The following is an 18001-nucleotide window of genomic DNA, read 5'->3' on the forward strand; positions in this document are numbered from 1 at the left end:
GATCATATCATTCAATAGGAAAAACTGTACTGCAGACAAGATGAACACCTTCATCCATGTGCTTTAACTGACTACTTTGTGGCCCAAGACTGGACACGAGACTGGACACAAGACGACACGAGACTGGACACAAGACTGGACACGAGACTGGACACAGGACACAAAGCCAAGAGAGCACCAAAACAAAGAGAAACGTACAAAAGGAGTAACAGTACGAAAGAGGCATCTAAAAGATAACAACAAAGATGGACACCCTGGATCCCTCCACTCTCCCAGGTACCACCTCCGCTGTGACCTATGACTCCAAATCAGAGATGGTGACCCTACCAGGAGGGGTTGTCTCCGTGGCAGGCATCACCGTGATAACTGGGGGCGCTGAACGGTCTTGTGGCTCCTGCATGCTAGCCTTTGGTGTTTGGGGCACTCTGATTGGCCTAAGCGTGGTTACCCTGGGAATCTGGGACCAATCAGTGCAGGTCGGGGGCCGGACCTCGCACCTCCTGGGGCTGGGATTGGTGGTTCTGGCTATCAGTTTTGGGGTTGTGGGCAGTGTGGTGGGCTTTCGCTTCCTGACGAAGAGAAGGAGAGAGATAACGAGGGAGGATGGGAAGGTGGTGCTCATAGGGGAGAGAGGGAGGAGTGTTATAAAAACTGTGACTGTGTAAAAATGAAAAAAAGAGAGAGGAATATGTTTTCAAGTCATGATTATTGCACATAGTCACACTTTAGTAATTAGTGGAAGAACAGTCATGTTTTATATGTATGTTATGAATTTGTTTCACACCATAAAAATGTATTTTGGTTGAGTAATTTTAAGATAAAATATTTGACAATCTCTGGCTCCATGTGTAAACGCCAATTCTTTCCCCTCTTGTTCTGGTGTCACATAAATAGACCTTTATCTCTCTCTCTCTTTTCCCTCCTCTTCATCTTTCTCAATCTCCCTCTTCAATCTGGGTGGAATGCAGCAGGAAAGGTTGACGATGAGAGGTTTCCTGTGGAAAACAAAACACCATTTTCTATGTGATGCAAGTAGTTTAAAAGATGAATTTTCACATGGTCATTGCATGTCACTCTTCACTCCTTCTTGAGTCAGACAGGCCCACCGTTTGTAAAACATTGCATAACATTTCCATTATAAAATCAAATCAAAGTTTATTGGTCGCATACACAGATTTGCAGATGTTATCGCAGGTGCAGCGAAATGCTTGTGTTTCTAATTCCAACCGTTTAGTAATACCTAGCAATAATAATCCTAGAAGAAAAATATATATACTGTACATGATTAGAATACACTATATACAGTACCAGTCAAAAGTTTGGACACACCTACTCATTCCAGAGTTTTACTTTATTTTTACATTGTAGAATAATAGTGAAGACATCAAAACTATGAAATAACGCATATGGACTCATGTAGTAACCAAACAAGTGTTAAACAAATCAAAATATATTTTATATTTCAGATTCTTCAAAGTTGCCATCCTTTGCCTTGGTGACAGCTTTGCACACCTGTCCTCCAATTGAAGCTCAACAGAAGTTGGGTGATACAACAGGACAACGACCCAAAACACAGAAGTAAATCAACAACAGAATGGCTTCAACAGAAGAAAATACGCCTTCTGGAGTGGCCCAGTCAGAGTCCTGACCTCAACCCGATTGAGATGCTGTGGCATGACCTCAAGAGAGCGGTTCACACCAGACATCCCAAGAATATTGCTGAACTGAAACAGTTTTATAAATAGGAATGGTCCAAAATTCCTCCTGACCGTTGTGCAGGTCTGATACACAACTCCAGAAAACATTTGGTTGAGGTTATTGCTGCCAAAGGAGGGTCAACCAGTTATTAAATCAAAGGGTTCACATACTTTTCCACCCTGCATTGTGAATGTTTACATGGTGTGTTCAATAAAGACATGAAAACGTATAATTGTTTGTGTGTTATTAGTTTAAGGAGACTGTGTTTGTGTATTGTTGTGACTTAGATGAAGATCAGATCAAATTTTATGACCAATTTATGCAGAAGTCCAGGTAATTCCAAAAGGTTCACATACTTTTTCTTGCCACTGAGTGTACAAAACACTGAGTGCGCTCTTTCATGACATAGCTTTCACCTGGATTCACCTGGTCAGTCTATGACCCCTTATTGATGTCACCTGTTAAATCCACTTCATGTCTCAATTGTCTCAAGGCTTAAAAATCCTTCTATAACCTGTCTCCTCCCATTCATCTAGACTGACTGGATTGTGCATGCGTGCCATTCAGAGGGTAAATGGGCAAGACAAAAGATTGAAGTGCCTTTGAATGGGGTATGGTAGTAGGTGCCACGCGCACCGGTTTGAGTGTGTCAAGAATTGCAACGCTCAACAGTTTCCTGTGTGTATCAAGCATGGTCGACCACCCAAAGGACATGCAGCCAACTTAACACAAATGTGGGAAGCATTGGAGTCAACATGGGCCAGCATCCCTGTGGAATGCTTTTAACACTTTAGAGCCCATGATCGATGAATTGAGGCTGTTCTGAGGGCAAAAGGGGGTGCAACTCAATAGTAGGAAGATGTTCCTAATGTTTTGTACAGTCAGTGTACATACAGATGGACAGACAGGAGACAAAGACAGATGTGTGTTTGCCTCCATCTGCTGGAGAATGTACTGTACTCATTTTTCATGACCTTGCTAGCAATACTCAAAACTAGTTTCATTTTCTATAGTTTCATGCGAAGGCTTATGAATTGCCTAAGAGTACTGAGTTTCACTGACACATTTCCTTCACTTCCCCAAACCATTTGTTATTACAGTAGTCACTCATGTTACGCAAAAAGGAAACTTTTCCTGCAATTTCAGCGCATAGTTAGCAGGATTTTCTGTAAAAAAACACAACTGGATCTGGTTAATATACAGTAGCCTATGGAATAACTGCCTAGAGGAAATTGGATACCTGGTCACGTTTTTGCAAACATCTGCTGGTCTTCTGCAGTGTTCAGTTGTTCACATAGTTATACTGTACTTGATTAACCGCTGGGAAAAACAGTTAATGAAAAAAGGGGTGAAAGGTCATATTATGTGAAACGTTTAGACAGGTATTAGAGAAGGTCACCTGACAACGCTTCAACGTTCCCCTCATCACGTGTCATTGTTCACGTTAGGAACTTTTTTTTACTCACAAGACCCGCCTTTTTTACACGGCCGTTGGACACTGAGAACAGCCTATCACTCCGATAGGCCAGAATAGGAATTCGGTCAACTTGAGTCTAAATTAAACCACACCCCCTTCTTCAAACTCGCTGTAGGAGTAATTGATATCTTCTTCAAAGTGAACGACTGGAATATTACCCGTTTCAACAAATGATATACAAGTTGTGGGAACTAAAGAGACTCAAAGGTGAGTTAACATATAAAAAGACAGAGTGAACGTTTTGGTTCAGTTCTCCGAACTACAGTAGGCCAAATGAAATTAAGGTGATCTCGTAAAATCTATAAGGTGACTGTTGTCAGTCAATGGTTTATTTATACCGCAAACGTCATCATGTTATTGCACTTCAGGCCGGCTAGATCGAGTTGGTGTTTATTGCTTAGGCTGCATCGTCGATTATTCTTTGGACATCCGTGTGTTCCTGTCATTCAATATCGTGTGTGTGTGTGTGTGTGTGTGTGTGTGTGTGTGTGTGTGTGTGTGCGCGAGGATCGGTAGGATAGTCAGTTTTACGGCGGAATGTTTGGCAGCATGAGTAAAGGAGGCTTTGTTGCGAAATAGGAAGCCGATTCTAGATTTCATTTTGGATTGGAGTTGCTTAATGTGAGTCTGGAAGGAGAGTTTACAGTCTATCCAGACACCCAGGTATTTGTAGTTGTCCACATATTCTAAGTCAGAACCGTCCAGAGTAGTGATGCTGGACGGGCGGGCAGGTGTGGGCAGCGATCGGTTGAAGAGCATGCATTTAGTTTTACTTGTATTTAAGAGCATTTGGAGGCCACGGAAGGAGAGTTGTATGGCATTGAAGCTCGTCTGGAGGTTAGTTAACACAGTGTCCAAAGAAGGGCCAGAAGTATACAGAATGGTGTCATCTGCGTAGAGGTGGATCAGAGAATCACCAGCAGCAGCAGAATCACCACTTTAAAATAACAATGAACAAGAAATCAACCTCGTCAGTGATATACATATCCAGGGACAAGGCTTGCCAGACGTTGGTCGAGGTTACTTGGGATCCACTGCCTGTAGGTGTGAGGCCTAGACCAGGGTAGTGGGTACTGTCATGTGTTTTGATCCCCAGTTAAGAGCCTGGTGGTGGCAGGAGGAGGGATCTGTGAGGAGGACAGGTACGCCTGCTAGGGCAAATCAGGGTGGGAAACACGCAAAGTCATGTGTGAGAATTAAAAGGAGTAGGCTTACTAACCGTGCATGGAGTCATTTTGCTTACTAATGCTAAATGTTAAGTCATTCCTATTCTGTATACTGCCAGGTCACTTGTCTAAAGGCACAACCTGTTATTGGAGAGAGCAACAGACATATGTAAAAGTAGACAAGACTCATAGTGTGAATAAAGTAACTAACTCGATACACACTGTAGCACTTCTATGTTTAGAGTTCACATTCTAGCCCTCACAGTGAGAGACAGGAAACAGAACAGAAAGAGAAACAGATGATGGTGGTTTGATTGTTGTAAAGGGGTTTTTACTTCTAAAAATAGTCATGTAGTATGTACCTGCAAGCCTATATTTCCTCAAATGAAGAAATAAAAAAAACTAACATTTCCACTGACATTGTAGAAATGATTATGATTGTTTTTTTCTCTCTCTTTCAGAATGGGCACCAACCTCCCCCCTGACATCAGTTACATCTACAGCTAGAGCAGAGGAAGAGTCATTAAGGGGAATAGGGTGGTCATTTACTGTAGAAATGGAGGAAGGACCATGTACAGTAGAGAGCTGGAGGAAATTGGAGTAGACATGAGTGTGAGAGGTCTAGATAAACTAGGTGGGTAGGTATTTATATATGAGGAAGAAGTGTATTGACAGACACACAGTTCATATACTCATATCAGCTGAGACCAATTAACTTATAGACAGAGAGGGAGATAGAGAGGGATGGAGTGTGGAGAGAGTATCCTGTGTGGGTCTGGGGAGCTGGATCTGGACCCTGATATTGTGAGTGAAGAGGCCGGTAAACTGTACTCAGAGCTACAGGTAAACACACATCACATCCACCTCTCAACTGCTTTCTGTTCTATCGCCCACTTTCCTGCCTCTCTCTCTCCTAGCTGGTTAATTCCTCTGTCTCTTCTCCATCACCACCCACACTCATCTGATGCTACCCCCCATCCCTCTTTCCCTGCTACAGGCAGTGATAGAGACCCATGGCGTAGGGGTTGTGGAGTCCCTGGTGCCCATCCTTGTATGGGTCCTGGAGGGCCTGGCCAGCTGCAGAGCCCAGCTCAGAGAGAGGGAGGAGGAGGCCGAGAGAGAGAAAGGAGAGCGAGATGAGCTGTTGGAGAGATACCAGAGTGAGAAACTACTGAGGAGAGAGAGCCAAGAGGTGAGAGGGGATGGAAGTGTTTATGGTTTATAATTTTTTTAATGTGATATGGGGTCAGGGTTTGAGGTCGATTCCTTTTCAACTCAGTTTCATATAGTTTAATTCATTTTAATAAATGTTTGTTTTTTGCATTTAGCGGTATCTGGAGTTGGATGACCAGATTGAGCAGGAGCGGAGGATGATGAGGGGAAGAGAGAAAGAGAGAGAGAGGAGGGAAAAAGAACTGGAGAAAAAGGCCAGAGAGCAGGCTGACCAATGTGAGTGTCTGACTGGGTCTGGGTGTCCATCGCTTCCTCCCTCTATCACCCCCCTCTATCTCTCAATTTCAATTCAAAGGGCTTTATTGGCATGGGAAACATATGTTAACATTGCCAAAGCAAGTGAAATAGATAATAAACAAAAGTGAAGTATACAATCAGAAATGAACAGTAAACATTACACTCACAGAAGTTTCAAAAGAATAAAGACATTTCAAATGTTCTATTATCACTATGTACAGTGTTGTAACAATCAATCTCTATCTATTTCTCTCTCTCTTTATGCTTACCCTCTTCATGTCCGTGTAGATTATTTTATATTCACTTCCTTCATTCACATCATTTGTGTTACAAACTGAGGATGTTTGATAAGACCATGGCAAGTAGGCTATGGCAGAATCACACTGGGACCCTGGTCATTGAGACATACTGTACTATATGTGATGCTAATTGCTACTGTGTGTTGTTTCTGTGACAGTGGTGGCCTTGGAGGAGCAGAGGGCTGGACTGGGCAGAGAGTTGAACACACTGAAGCACACTCACAACAAGGTCAGACGACAGCATGTTTAGACTGACGAGGCTGTTTGGGACTCAACGTCTGTGTACTCTTCTATCAGTAACAGCTGCTGTCCATCATTGGAAATGTATTTTATTATCCCCGCTGTCCTTCCCTTTTGTCCTTCTTTTTCTCTCCATTCTCTCACTCTCTCGCTGTCTCTCAGTTGGTGGTCAGTTATAAGGATCTGCTGGAGAGGAAAAGGGATATAGAGGGATCTCCACTAAGGTTAGCCAACACTCAATTCAGTTAATATGACTACAACAACATGGACCGGTATGCAGTCTTTCCATTCTAAAGATATCTCTCTCACTGTGGTACATTCATTTGATGGTTTCTGATTTTCACTGCATTATGATGTCACAATGGGCCCTGTCTGTCTTTAGTAACCATGTGCGCTCCAAGAATTCACAATCTACCGGCCAGTCAGAATCCTGTGTTAGCGGGCAGGAGGTACGTTCTCTAGATTTGATAACCTCTGTTCTGTCTTGTAGCAGTAGTATTTTTCTACGGAAGTTGTCCTTACCGACTCCTCCCCTTTTCCAGCTAACTGATCAAAGGCCAGAAACACCTCCTAATTCTGTCCTGTTGGAAGAACCGGTAACCAAGGACGATAGGGTGATTGACATTGTTGTAAAGCCAGACAGAGATGCGTCCTTCATCAATGACATCATAAGCTCCACCCCTGAGCTGGTGAAGTTTCATGGCCTTATGAAGGCCAGGTATGTCCTCTATGTGTGCACTTACAGTGCAAGATGAACTGGACTGGCTTTATTGCATTACCATGAAAGCTTTTCTTTTACACATTCATAACCATAAACCAACTCAGCCACAACTAGTTCACTGTAAATCAGACGACTTCCCTTCACAGGTCTGTCATGGTTCAGAAAGACTCTTGATTGGACATCTCCCCAACACACACTTTACTGTTGGACAAACTGACACTCACTGCCCCCTCCCAACCTTTTCTCTGTTACCCATGTTCCCTAGCACCCCGGTCCGAGCAGACGCCAAAGAGCCAATCAGAGACAAGACCAGCATGGGGGAAGAAATTAAGGAGGTGGCGGAGAAGGAAGGAGAGAAGGAGGAGAAAAAAGAGGAAGGAGCCAAGCAGGAGATGGAGGATGAGGATATGGATAGTCTGGAATGGGAGCTGAGGAACACGGAGTCTGTGTTTTCAGAGCTGTCCGAGCTGAGTCGGGAATACATAGAGAGTGTGGACCAGGGGGCCAGTGTCAGAGGTACGGCCATTAGGCAAGGGCACACCTACGCCCCCTGTTTGCAGTGAAACACTGCACTGGTTGTTCACATAAGATGAAACGTATGCCCTTTGCTCTCTTAACACATACAACCTCATTTTCCAGCCAGAGGAAGGCTAGGGGGAAAGAGCTGAGGGGGTATCTTAGGCAGTGCTGGGCAGTAGGCACTAGTTACACTGGATTCAAGTGTCAATGTCATGTGATCTGGCGTGAGCAATTACAAGCTAGTTGTTCTGAAAAGGGTTGACTTAGGGTTAAGGTATGGGTTAATGCTATTTGTGGTGAGAACTGTTTGTTTCTTCTTGTCTGTGCAGGCAGCACCGACCAGTTTGAGGAGATTCTTTCTCAGTATGAGGACCTGAAACACACCCAGTAAGTCCCCGCGTTTATCCCACCGTTATTATTACCCTACTATGACTAGTCCTGTGTGACTAACTCTGTGTGTAGGGGGCTTACCATTCACTATGCCTCTGTTTCATTTAGATACGTTGACAGAGTGCACATTGGGCCTGAAGTAAAACGGAGTACAATGGGTCCTTTGTTTACTGTATTTATTCACTTTTGCATTCTCTCTCTTATTAATTTTCTCTCACTCTTACATTGTCTCCCTCTACCTCTCCCAGTGAGTTAGTGAATGCAGCCCGGAAAGCACTGATCTCTCGTGTGGAGGAGCTGACCAATGAGAGGTCAGCTCTTAAGGTGGAGGTGACTTCCTGCCAGGAGACTGTCACCCGATTGGAGGGAAGGATGAAGGAGATGGAGGAGGAAACCAAGAGGTACACAACTCTAGTGTCAGGTCATTGATGGTTGGCAGAATGAGACAAAGGTATAAAAACAATATTTGTTCATGTGGTGTGATTCATTGATTGCGTGTGTTTCTGCTTTAATGTAGACTTCGGAAAGAACTGGAAGCAAATCAATCAGACGATGATGTAAGAGGGCTTTCTTTGTGTTGTCTCTTTATTTTCTGCTAATAGATGTTGTCATTTTTTTTCATTTCTCTAATGGACTTGATGTACTCTAACTAGAATGTTAATCTGTTACCCATAGTCCTCCCTGCCCATATCGCTGCGTCGGTTCTCTCGTTCGGAGATGTCCCGTGTTGTCATGGAGAAGAACCAGTATAAGGAGCGTTTGTTTGAGCTGCAGGAGGCTGTAAGACGCAGTCAGGCCATTCGGTAACCATACCTGCCTGTCTCCCCCATAGAAGTAGACTGACAGGAGGTTTCATAGTCCTGTAGAAAAGGGAGAAGGGAATAACTAATTTCTCTCCATCTCACATCAGTCATCTTTTTTTTCAGGGCCACCCAAGAAGAGAGGATCACTGAGAGAGAGAGGACTAGTGTGTGGAGAAGGTGAGAGCGAGGGAGTGAAGAATCAGGAAGAAAAATACAACTTTTTAATTAGGCAATTATTGCAGTAAAGAAGTCCACAGATGCTTTTAACCACTTTCTCCACTTTAAACCTTGAGCTGCTAACAGGCACACAACCACACATATTTGTCCTGGGCCTGGCTCTGAACCCTGACTTCACAACATTTAGCTCAATAGCTGTTCATATTTACCTGTGGCTACACAGTCTATAGCCCAAGCACATGACCAGAGTGCCTATGGGGAAAGTTATGTGTAAGAGTTATTGTATTCCTGTGAGGTGGGCAGAGTTTCTGGTCAATTGCAGTCAAATTAACCATTAACCGTCTCTCTGTCCATTCAAGATTCAACCGTTTGTTTGGCCTGAACAAGAACCCCTTGGTTCCGTCTGCTGCTCTAGCGCTGACCTTGCCGACGTCCCCGTCCCTCACTCACTCACCAATGGGGTCTCCACGGCAACTGGCTGTCAGTACGACTCAGACAGAGTACGTTGATATGATGATAATGGGATTACATGTCTTTGGAGCTCTTTCCAACTGCTCAAAGTGCTTTACATTGTAAGGTCTGAAGTGAACTTACCTCATCTACCAACATAGGTTACATTAGTAACATAGGTTACATTAGTAACTATCATAAAGCAGTACATCTTTTTAAACCACTCTCTCACCCACTGCCCCTTCTTCCCCTCTGTTCTTCCTCTTCCCGTTTCCTCCCAGTGGTGCCTCCCCTGCTGCAGCCCTGTCTCCGCGGGTCAGGAGGAGGGAGCTGTACAGAGACATCCGCTCCCATGTCTGGGGAACCCTGGGAAAACGCCAGGTTCATGGCTGGAGCATGCCACTGTCACACACACAGGTGAACATGCATACACACACATACAGTGCCTTCAGAAAGTATTCACACCCCTTGACTTTTCCACATTTTGTTGAGTTACAAAGTGGGATTAAAATAGATTTAACTGTAGTTGTTTGTCAACGATCTACAAACAATAATCTGTAATGTCAAAGTGGGAGAAATTATAATATTTGTGAAACATTTATGGAAAATAAAACACTAATCTATCTTGATTACGTAAGTATTCAACCCCTGAGTCAATAGATGTTAGAATCACATTTGGCAGCGATTGCAGTGAGATTATAAATAGTATTTTTGGCTAAGTCTCTAAGAGCTTTGCACACCTGGATTGTACAATATTTGCCCATTTTTATTATTCTTTTAAAACTTCTTCAAGCTCTGTCAAGTTGGTTGTTGATCATTCCTAGACAGACATTTTAAAGTTTTGGCTTATTTAAGTCAAATCTGTAACTAGGCCACTCAGGAACATTCAATGTCATGTTGGTAAGTAACTCCAGTGTATAGTTGGCCTTGTGTTTTAGGTTATTGTCCTGTTGAAAGGTGAATTAATCTCCCAGTGTCTGTTGGAAAGCAGACTGAACCAGGTTTTCTTCTAGGATTTTGCCTGTGCTTAGCTCTATTACATAAATGTTTTTATCCTTAAAAATTCCCTCGTCCTTGCAGATGACAAGCATACCCATATCATGATGGTCTCGTGTGGCTCAGTTGGTAGAGCATGGCGCTTGCAACGCCAGGGTTGTGGGTTCAATTCCCACGGGGGGACTAGGGTTCAATTCCCACGGGGGGACCAGGATGAATATGTATGAACTTTCCAATTTGTAAGTCGCTCTGGATAAGAGCGTCTGCTAAATGACTTAAATGTAAATGTAAATGATGCAGCCACCACCATGCTTGAAAATATGAAGAATGGTACTCAGTTATGTGTCGTTTTGGATTTGCCCCAAAACATTATGCTTCGTATTCAGAACAAAAAATGAAGTTCTTTGCCGCATGTTTTACAGTATTACTTTAGTGCCTTATAGCAAACAGGATACATGTTTTACAGTATTACTTTAGTGCCTTATAGCAAACAGGATACATGTTTTACAGTATTACTTTAGTGCCTTATAGCAAACAGGATGCATGTATTACTTTAGTGCCTTATAGCAAACAGGATAGATGTTTTACAGTATTACTTTAGTGCCTTATAGCAGACAGGATGCATGTATTACAGTATTACTTTAGTGTCTTATAGCAAACAGGATGCATGTATTACTTTAGTGCCTTATAGCAAACAGGATGCATGTTTTACAGTATTACTTTAGTGCCTTATAGCAAACAGGATAGATGTTTTACAGTATTCCTTTAGTCCCTTATAGCAAACAGGATGCATGTATTACTTTAGTGCCTTATAGCAAACAGGATAGATGTTTTACAGTATTACTTTAGTGCCTTATAGCAAACAGGATACATGTTTTACAGTATTACTTTAGTGCCTTATAGCAAACAGGATACATGTTTTACAGTATTACTTTAGTGCCTTATAGCAAACAGGATGCATGTTTTACAGTATTACTTTAGTGCCTTATAGCAAACAGGATACATGTTTTACAGTATTACTTTAGTGCCTTATAGCAAACAGGATGCATGTTTTACAGTATTACTTTAGTGCCTTATAGCAAACAGGATGCATGTATTACTTTAGTGCCTTATAGCAAACAGGATACATGTTTTACAGTATTACTTTAGTGCCTTATAGCAAACAGGATACATGTTTTACAGTATTACTTTAGTGCCTTATAGCAAACAGGATACATGTTTTACAGTATTACTTTAGTGCCTTATAGCAAACTGGATAGATGTTTTACAGTATTACTTTAGTGCCTTATAGCAAACAGGATACATGTTTTACAGTATTACTTTAGTGCCTTATAGCAAACAGGATACATGTTTTACAGTATTACTTTAGTGCCTTATAGCAAACAGGATACATGTTTTACAGTATTACTTTAGTGCCTTATAGCAAACAGGATGCATGTTTTACAGTATTACTTTAGTGCCTTATAGCAAACAGGATGCATGTTTTACAGTATTACTTTAGTGCCTTATAGCAAACAGGATACATGTTTTACAGTATTACTTTAGTGCCTTATAGCAAACAGGATACATGTTTTACAGTATTACTTTAGTGCCTTATAGCAAACAGGATGCATGTTTTACAGTATTACTTTAGTGCCTTATAGCAAACAGGATGCATGTTTTACAGTATTACTTTAGTGCCTTATAGCAAACAGGATAGATGTTTTACAGTATTACTTTAGTGCCTTATAGCAAACAGGATACATGTTTTACAGTATTACTTTAGTGCCTTATAGCAAACAGGATACATGTTTTACAGTATTACTTTAGTGCCTTATAGCAAACAGGATACATGTTTTACAGTATTACTTTAGTGCCTTATAGCAAACAGGATACATGTTTTACAGTATTACTTTAGTGCCTTATAGCAAACAGGATACATGTTTTACAGTATTACTTTAGTGCCTTATAGCAAACAGGATACATGTTTTACAGTATTACTTTAGTGCCTTATAGCAAACAGGATACATGTTTTACAGTATTACTTTAGTGCCTTATAGCAAACAGGATGCATGTATTACTTTAGTGCCTTATAGCAAACAGGATACATGTTTTACAGTATTACTTTAGTGCCTTATAGCAAACAGGATAGATGTTTTACAGTATTACTTTAGTGCCTTATAGCAAACAGGATACATGTTTTACAGTATTACTTTAGTGCCTTATAGCAAACAGGATACATGTTTTACAGTATTACTTTAGTGCCTTATAGCAAACAGGATGCATGTTTTACAGTATTACTTTAGTGCCTTATAGCAAACAGGATACATGTTTTACAGTATTACTTTAGTGCCTTATAGCAAACAGGATGCATGTTTTACAGTATTACTTTAGTGCCTTATAGCAAACAGGATGCATGTATTACTTTAGTGCCTTATAGCAAACAGGATACATGTTTTACAGTATTACTTTAGTGCCTTATAGCAAACAGGATACATTTTTTACAGTATTACTTTAGTGCCTTATAGCAAACAGGATACATGTTTTACAGTATTACTTTAGTGCCTTATAGCAAACTGGATAGATGTTTTACAGTATTACTTTAGTGCCTTATAGCAAACAGGATACATGTTTTACAGTATTACTTTAGTGCCTTATAGCAAACAGGATACATGTTTTACAGTATTACTTTAGTGCCTTATAGCAAACAGGATACATGTTTTACAGTATTACTTTAGTGCCTTATAGCAAACAGGATGCATGTTTTACAGTATTACTTTAGTGCCTTATAGCAAACAGGATGCATGTTTTACAGTATTACTTTAGTGCCTTATAGCAAACAGGATACATGTTTTACAGTATTACTTTAGTGCCTTATAGCAAACAGGATACATGTTTTACAGTATTACTTTAGTGCCTTATAGCAAACAGGATGCATGTTTTACAGTATTACTTTAGTGCCTTATAGCAAACAGGATGCATGTTTTACAGTATTACTTTAGTGCCTTATAGCAAACAGGATACATGTTTTACAGTATTACTTTAGTGCCTTATAGCAAACAGGATACATGTTTTACAGTATTACTTTAGTGCCTTATAGCAAACAGGATACATGTTTTACAGTATTACTTTAGTGCCTTATAGCAAACAGGATACATGTTTTACAGTATTACTTTAGTGCCTTATAGCAAACAGGATACATGTTTTACAGTATTACTTTAGTGCCTTATAGCAAACAGGATACATGTTTTACAGTATTACTTTAGTGCCTTATAGCAAACAGGATACATGTTTTACAGTATTACTTTAGTGCCTTATAGCAAACAGGATGCATGTATTACTTTAGTGCCTTATAGCAAACAGGATAGATGTTTTACAGTATTACTTTAGTGCCTTATAGCAAACAGGATAGATGTTTTACAGTATTACTTTAGTGCCTTATAGCAAACAGGATAGATGTTTTACAGTATTACTTTAGTGCCTTATAGCAAACAGGATACATGTTTTACAGTATTACTTTAGTGCCTTATAGCAAACAGGATACATGTTTTACAGTATTACTTTAGTGCCTTATAGCAAACAGGATACAAGTTTTACAGTATTACTTTAGTGCCTTATAGCAAACAGGATGCATGTTTTACAGTATTACTTTAGTGCCTTATAGCAAACAGGATGAATGTTTTACAGTATTACTTTAGTGCCTTATAGCAAACAGGATAGATGTTTTACAGTATTACTTTAGTGCCTTATAGCAAACAGGATACATGTTTTACAGTATTACTTTAGTGCCTTATAGCAAACAGGATACATGTTTTACAGTATTACTTTAGTGCCTTATAGCAAACAGGATACATGTTTTACAGTATTACTTTAGTGCCTTATAGCAAACAGGATGCATGTATTACTTTAGTGCCTTATAGCAAACAGGATAGATGTTTTACAGTATTACTTTAGTGCCTTATAGCAAACAGGATACAAGTTTTACAGTATTACTTTAGTGCCTTATAGCAAACAGGATACATGTTTTACAGTATTACTTTAGTGCCTTATAGCAAACAGGATAGATGTTTTACAGTATTACTTTAGTGCCTTATAGCAAACAGGATGCATGTTTTACAGTATTACTTTAGTGCCTTATAGCAAACAGGATACATGTTTTACAGTATTACTTTAGTGCCTTATAGCAAACAGGATGCATGTTTTACAGTATTACTTAAGTGCCTTATAGCAAACAGGATGCATGTTTTACAGTATTACTTTAGTGCCTTATAGCAAACAGGATAGATGTTTTACAGTATTACTTTAGTGCCTTATAGCAAACAGGATACATGTTTTACAGTATTACTTTAGTGCCTTATAGCAAACAGGATATGTTTTACAGTATTACTTTAGTGCCTTATAGCAAACAGGATACATGTTTTACAGTATTACTTTAGTGCCTTATAGCAAACAGGATACATGTTTTACAGTATTACTTTAGTGCCTTATAGCAAACAGGATACATGTTTTACAGTATTACTTTAGTGCCTTATAGCAAACAGGATACATGTTTTACAGTATTACTTTAGTGCCTTATAGCAAACAGGATACATGTTTTACAGTATTACTTTAGTGCCTTATAGCAAACAGGATAGATGTTTTACAGTATTACTTTAGTGCCTTATAGCAAACAGGATAGATGTTTTGCATGTATTACTTTAGTGCCTTATAGCAAACAGGATACATGTTTTACAGTATTACTTTAGTGCCTTATAGCAAACAGGATACATGTTTTACAGTATTCCTTTAGTGCCTTATAGCAAACAGGATACATGTTTTACAGTATTACTTTAGTGCCTTATAGCAAACAGGATACATGTTTTACAGTATTACTTTAGTGCCTTATAGCAAACAGGATATGTTTTACAGTATTACTTTAGTGCCTTATAGCAAACAGGATACATGTTTTACAGTATTCCTTTAGTCCCTTATAGCAAACAGGATGCATGTTTTACAGTATTACTTTAGTGCCTTATAGCAAACAGGATACATGTTTTACAGTATTACTTTAGTGCCTTATAGCAAACAGGATGCATGTATTACTTTAGTGCCTCATAGCAAACAGGATAGATGTTTTACAGTATTACTTTAGTGCCTTATAGCAAACAGGATAGATGTTTTACAGTATTCCTTTAGTGCCTTATATCAAACAGGATACATGTTTTACAGTATTACTTTAGTGCCTTATATCAAACAGGATACATGTTTTACAGTATTACTTTAGTGCCTTATAGCAAACAGGATACATGTTTTACAGTATTACTTTAGTGCCTTATAGCAAACAGGATACATGTTTTACAGTATTACTTTAGTGCCTTATAGCAAACAGGATACATGTTTTACAGTATTCCTTTAGTCCCTTATAGCAAACAGGATGCATGTTTTACAGTATTACTTTAGTGCCTTATAGCAAACAGGATAGATGTTTTACAGTATTACTTTAGTGCCTTATAGCAAACAGGATACATGTTTTACAGTATTACTTTAGTGCCTTATAGCAAACAGGATGCATGTATTACTTTAGTGCCTTATAGCAAACAGGATGCATGTTTTACAGTATTACTTTAGTGCCTTATAGCAAACAGGATAGATGTTTTACAGTATTACTTTAGTCCCTTATAGCAAACAGGATACATGTTTTACAGTATTACTTTAGTGCCTTATAGCAAACAGGATACATGTTTTACAGTATTACTTTAGTGCCTTATAGCAAACAGGATACATGTTTTACAGTATTACTTTAGTGCCTTATAGCAAACAGGATGCATGTATTACTTTAGTGCCTTATAGCAAACAGGATAGATGTTTTACAGTATTACTTTAGTGCCTTATAGCAAACAGGATAGATGTTTTACAGTATTACTTTAGTGCCTTATAGCAAACAGGATACATGTTTTACAGTATTACTTTAGTGCCTTATAGCAAACAGGATACATGTTTTACAGTATTACTTTAGTGCCTTATAGCAAACAGGATACATGTTTTACAGTATTACTTTAGTGCCTTATAGCAAACAGGATACATGTTTTACAGTATTCCTTTAGTCCCTTATAGCAAACAGGATGCATGTTTTACAGTATTACTTTAGTGCCTTATAGCAAACAGGATACATGTTTTACAGTATTACTTTAGTGCCTTATAGCAAACAGGATACATGTTTTACAGTATTCCTTTAGTGCCTTATAGCAAACAGGATACATGTTTTACAGTATTCCTTTAGTGCCTTATAGCAAACAGGATACATGTTTTACAGTATTACTTTAGTGCCTTATAGCAAACAGGATACATGTTTTACAGTATTACTTTAGTGCCTTATAGCAAACAGGATACATGTTTTACAGTATTCCTTTAGTCCCTTATAGCAAACAGGATGCATGTTTTACAGTATTACTTTAGTGCCTTATAGCAAACAGGATACATGTTTTACAGTATTCCTTTAGTCCCTTATAGCAAACAGGATGCATGTATTACTTTAGTGCCTTATAGCAAACAGGATAGATGTTTTACAGTATTACTTTAGTGCCTTATAGCAAACAGGATACATGTTTTACAGTATTACTTTAGTGCCTTATAGCAAACAGGATGCATGTATTACTTTAGTGCCTTATAGCAAACAGGATAGATGTTTTACAGTATTACTTTAGTGCCTTATAGCAAACAGGATGCATGTTTTACAGTATTACTTTAGTGCCTTATAGCAAACAGGATAGATGTTTTACAGTATTACTTTAGTCCCTTATAGCAAACAGGATACATGTTTTACAGTATTACTTTAGTCCCTTATAGCAAACAGGATACATGTTTTACAGTATTACTTTAGTGCCTTATAGCAAACAGGATGCATGTATTACTTTAGTGCCTTATAGCAAACAGGATACATGTTTTACAGTATTACTTTAGTGCCTTATAGCAAACAGGATACATGTTTTACAGTATTACTTTAGTGCCTTATAGCAAACAGGATGCATGTTTTACAGTATTACTTTAGTGCCTTATAGCAAACAGGATGCATGTTTACAGTATTACTTTAGTGCCTTATAGCAAACAGGATACATGTTTTACAGTATTACTTTAGTGCCTTATAGCAAAGGATACATGTTTTACAGTATTACTTTAGTGCCTTATAGCAAACAGGATGCATGTTTTACAGTATTACTTTAGTGCCTTATAGCAAACAGGATGCATGTTTTACAGTATTACTTTAGTGCCTTATAGCAAACAGGATACATGTTTTACAGTATTACTTTAGTGCCTTATAGCAAACAGGATACATGTTTTACAGTATTACTTTAGTGCCTTATAGCAAACAGGATACATGTTTTACAGTATTACTTTAGTGCCTTATAGCAAACAGATACATGTTTTACAGTATTCCTTTAGTCCTTATAGCAAACAGGATGCATGTTTTACAGTATTACTTTAGTGCCTTATAGCAAACAGGATACATGTTTACAGTATTCCTTTAGTCCCTTATAGCACAGGATGCGTGTATTACTTTAGTGCCTTATAGCAAACAGGATAGATGTTTTACAGTATTACTTTAGTGCCTTATAGCAAACAGGATACATGTTTTACAG

The 18001-nt window shown here is 39.2% G+C and overlaps 1 protein-coding gene and 1 long non-coding RNA gene across 2 annotated transcripts in view; one reads left to right on the forward strand and one right to left on the reverse strand.

Moving 5' to 3' along the window:
* Positions 1-687: 687 nt before the first annotated feature.
* Positions 688-3057, reverse strand: LOC120047772. The gene is made up of 2 exons (XR_005476922.1): positions 2939-3057; positions 688-995 (listed from the first exon to the last, which is right to left on the reverse strand). It is a non-coding gene; the product is annotated as an uncharacterized LOC120047772 (long non-coding RNA).
* Positions 3058-3259: 202 nt separating this feature from the next.
* LOC120047308 (C-Jun-amino-terminal kinase-interacting protein 4-like) overlaps positions 3260-18001 on the forward strand; it is a 25444-nt gene continuing 10702 nt past the window's right edge. The window contains exons 1-16 of the mRNA XM_038992830.1: positions 3260-3382; positions 4803-5184; positions 5339-5533; positions 5670-5790; positions 6269-6339; positions 6513-6574; positions 6733-6799; positions 6893-7068; positions 7337-7587; positions 7920-7977; positions 8229-8381; positions 8498-8537; positions 8656-8783; positions 8907-8960; positions 9320-9460; positions 9692-9827. Of these exons, the coding sequence (XP_038848758.1) occupies positions 5086-5184; positions 5339-5533; positions 5670-5790; positions 6269-6339; positions 6513-6574; positions 6733-6799; positions 6893-7068; positions 7337-7587; positions 7920-7977; positions 8229-8381; positions 8498-8537; positions 8656-8783; positions 8907-8960; positions 9320-9460; positions 9692-9827 (1752 nt within the window). The 5' untranslated portion in view covers positions 3260-3382; positions 4803-5085. The remainder of the gene's footprint in view (positions 3383-4802; positions 5185-5338; positions 5534-5669; positions 5791-6268; positions 6340-6512; positions 6575-6732; positions 6800-6892; positions 7069-7336; positions 7588-7919; positions 7978-8228; positions 8382-8497; positions 8538-8655; positions 8784-8906; positions 8961-9319; positions 9461-9691; positions 9828-18001) is intronic.

Source organism: Salvelinus namaycush, chromosome 5 (assembly GCF_016432855.1).
Source record: "Salvelinus namaycush isolate Seneca chromosome 5, SaNama_1.0, whole genome shotgun sequence".
NCBI classification, from domain to species: domain Eukaryota; kingdom Metazoa; phylum Chordata; class Actinopteri; order Salmoniformes; family Salmonidae; genus Salvelinus; species Salvelinus namaycush.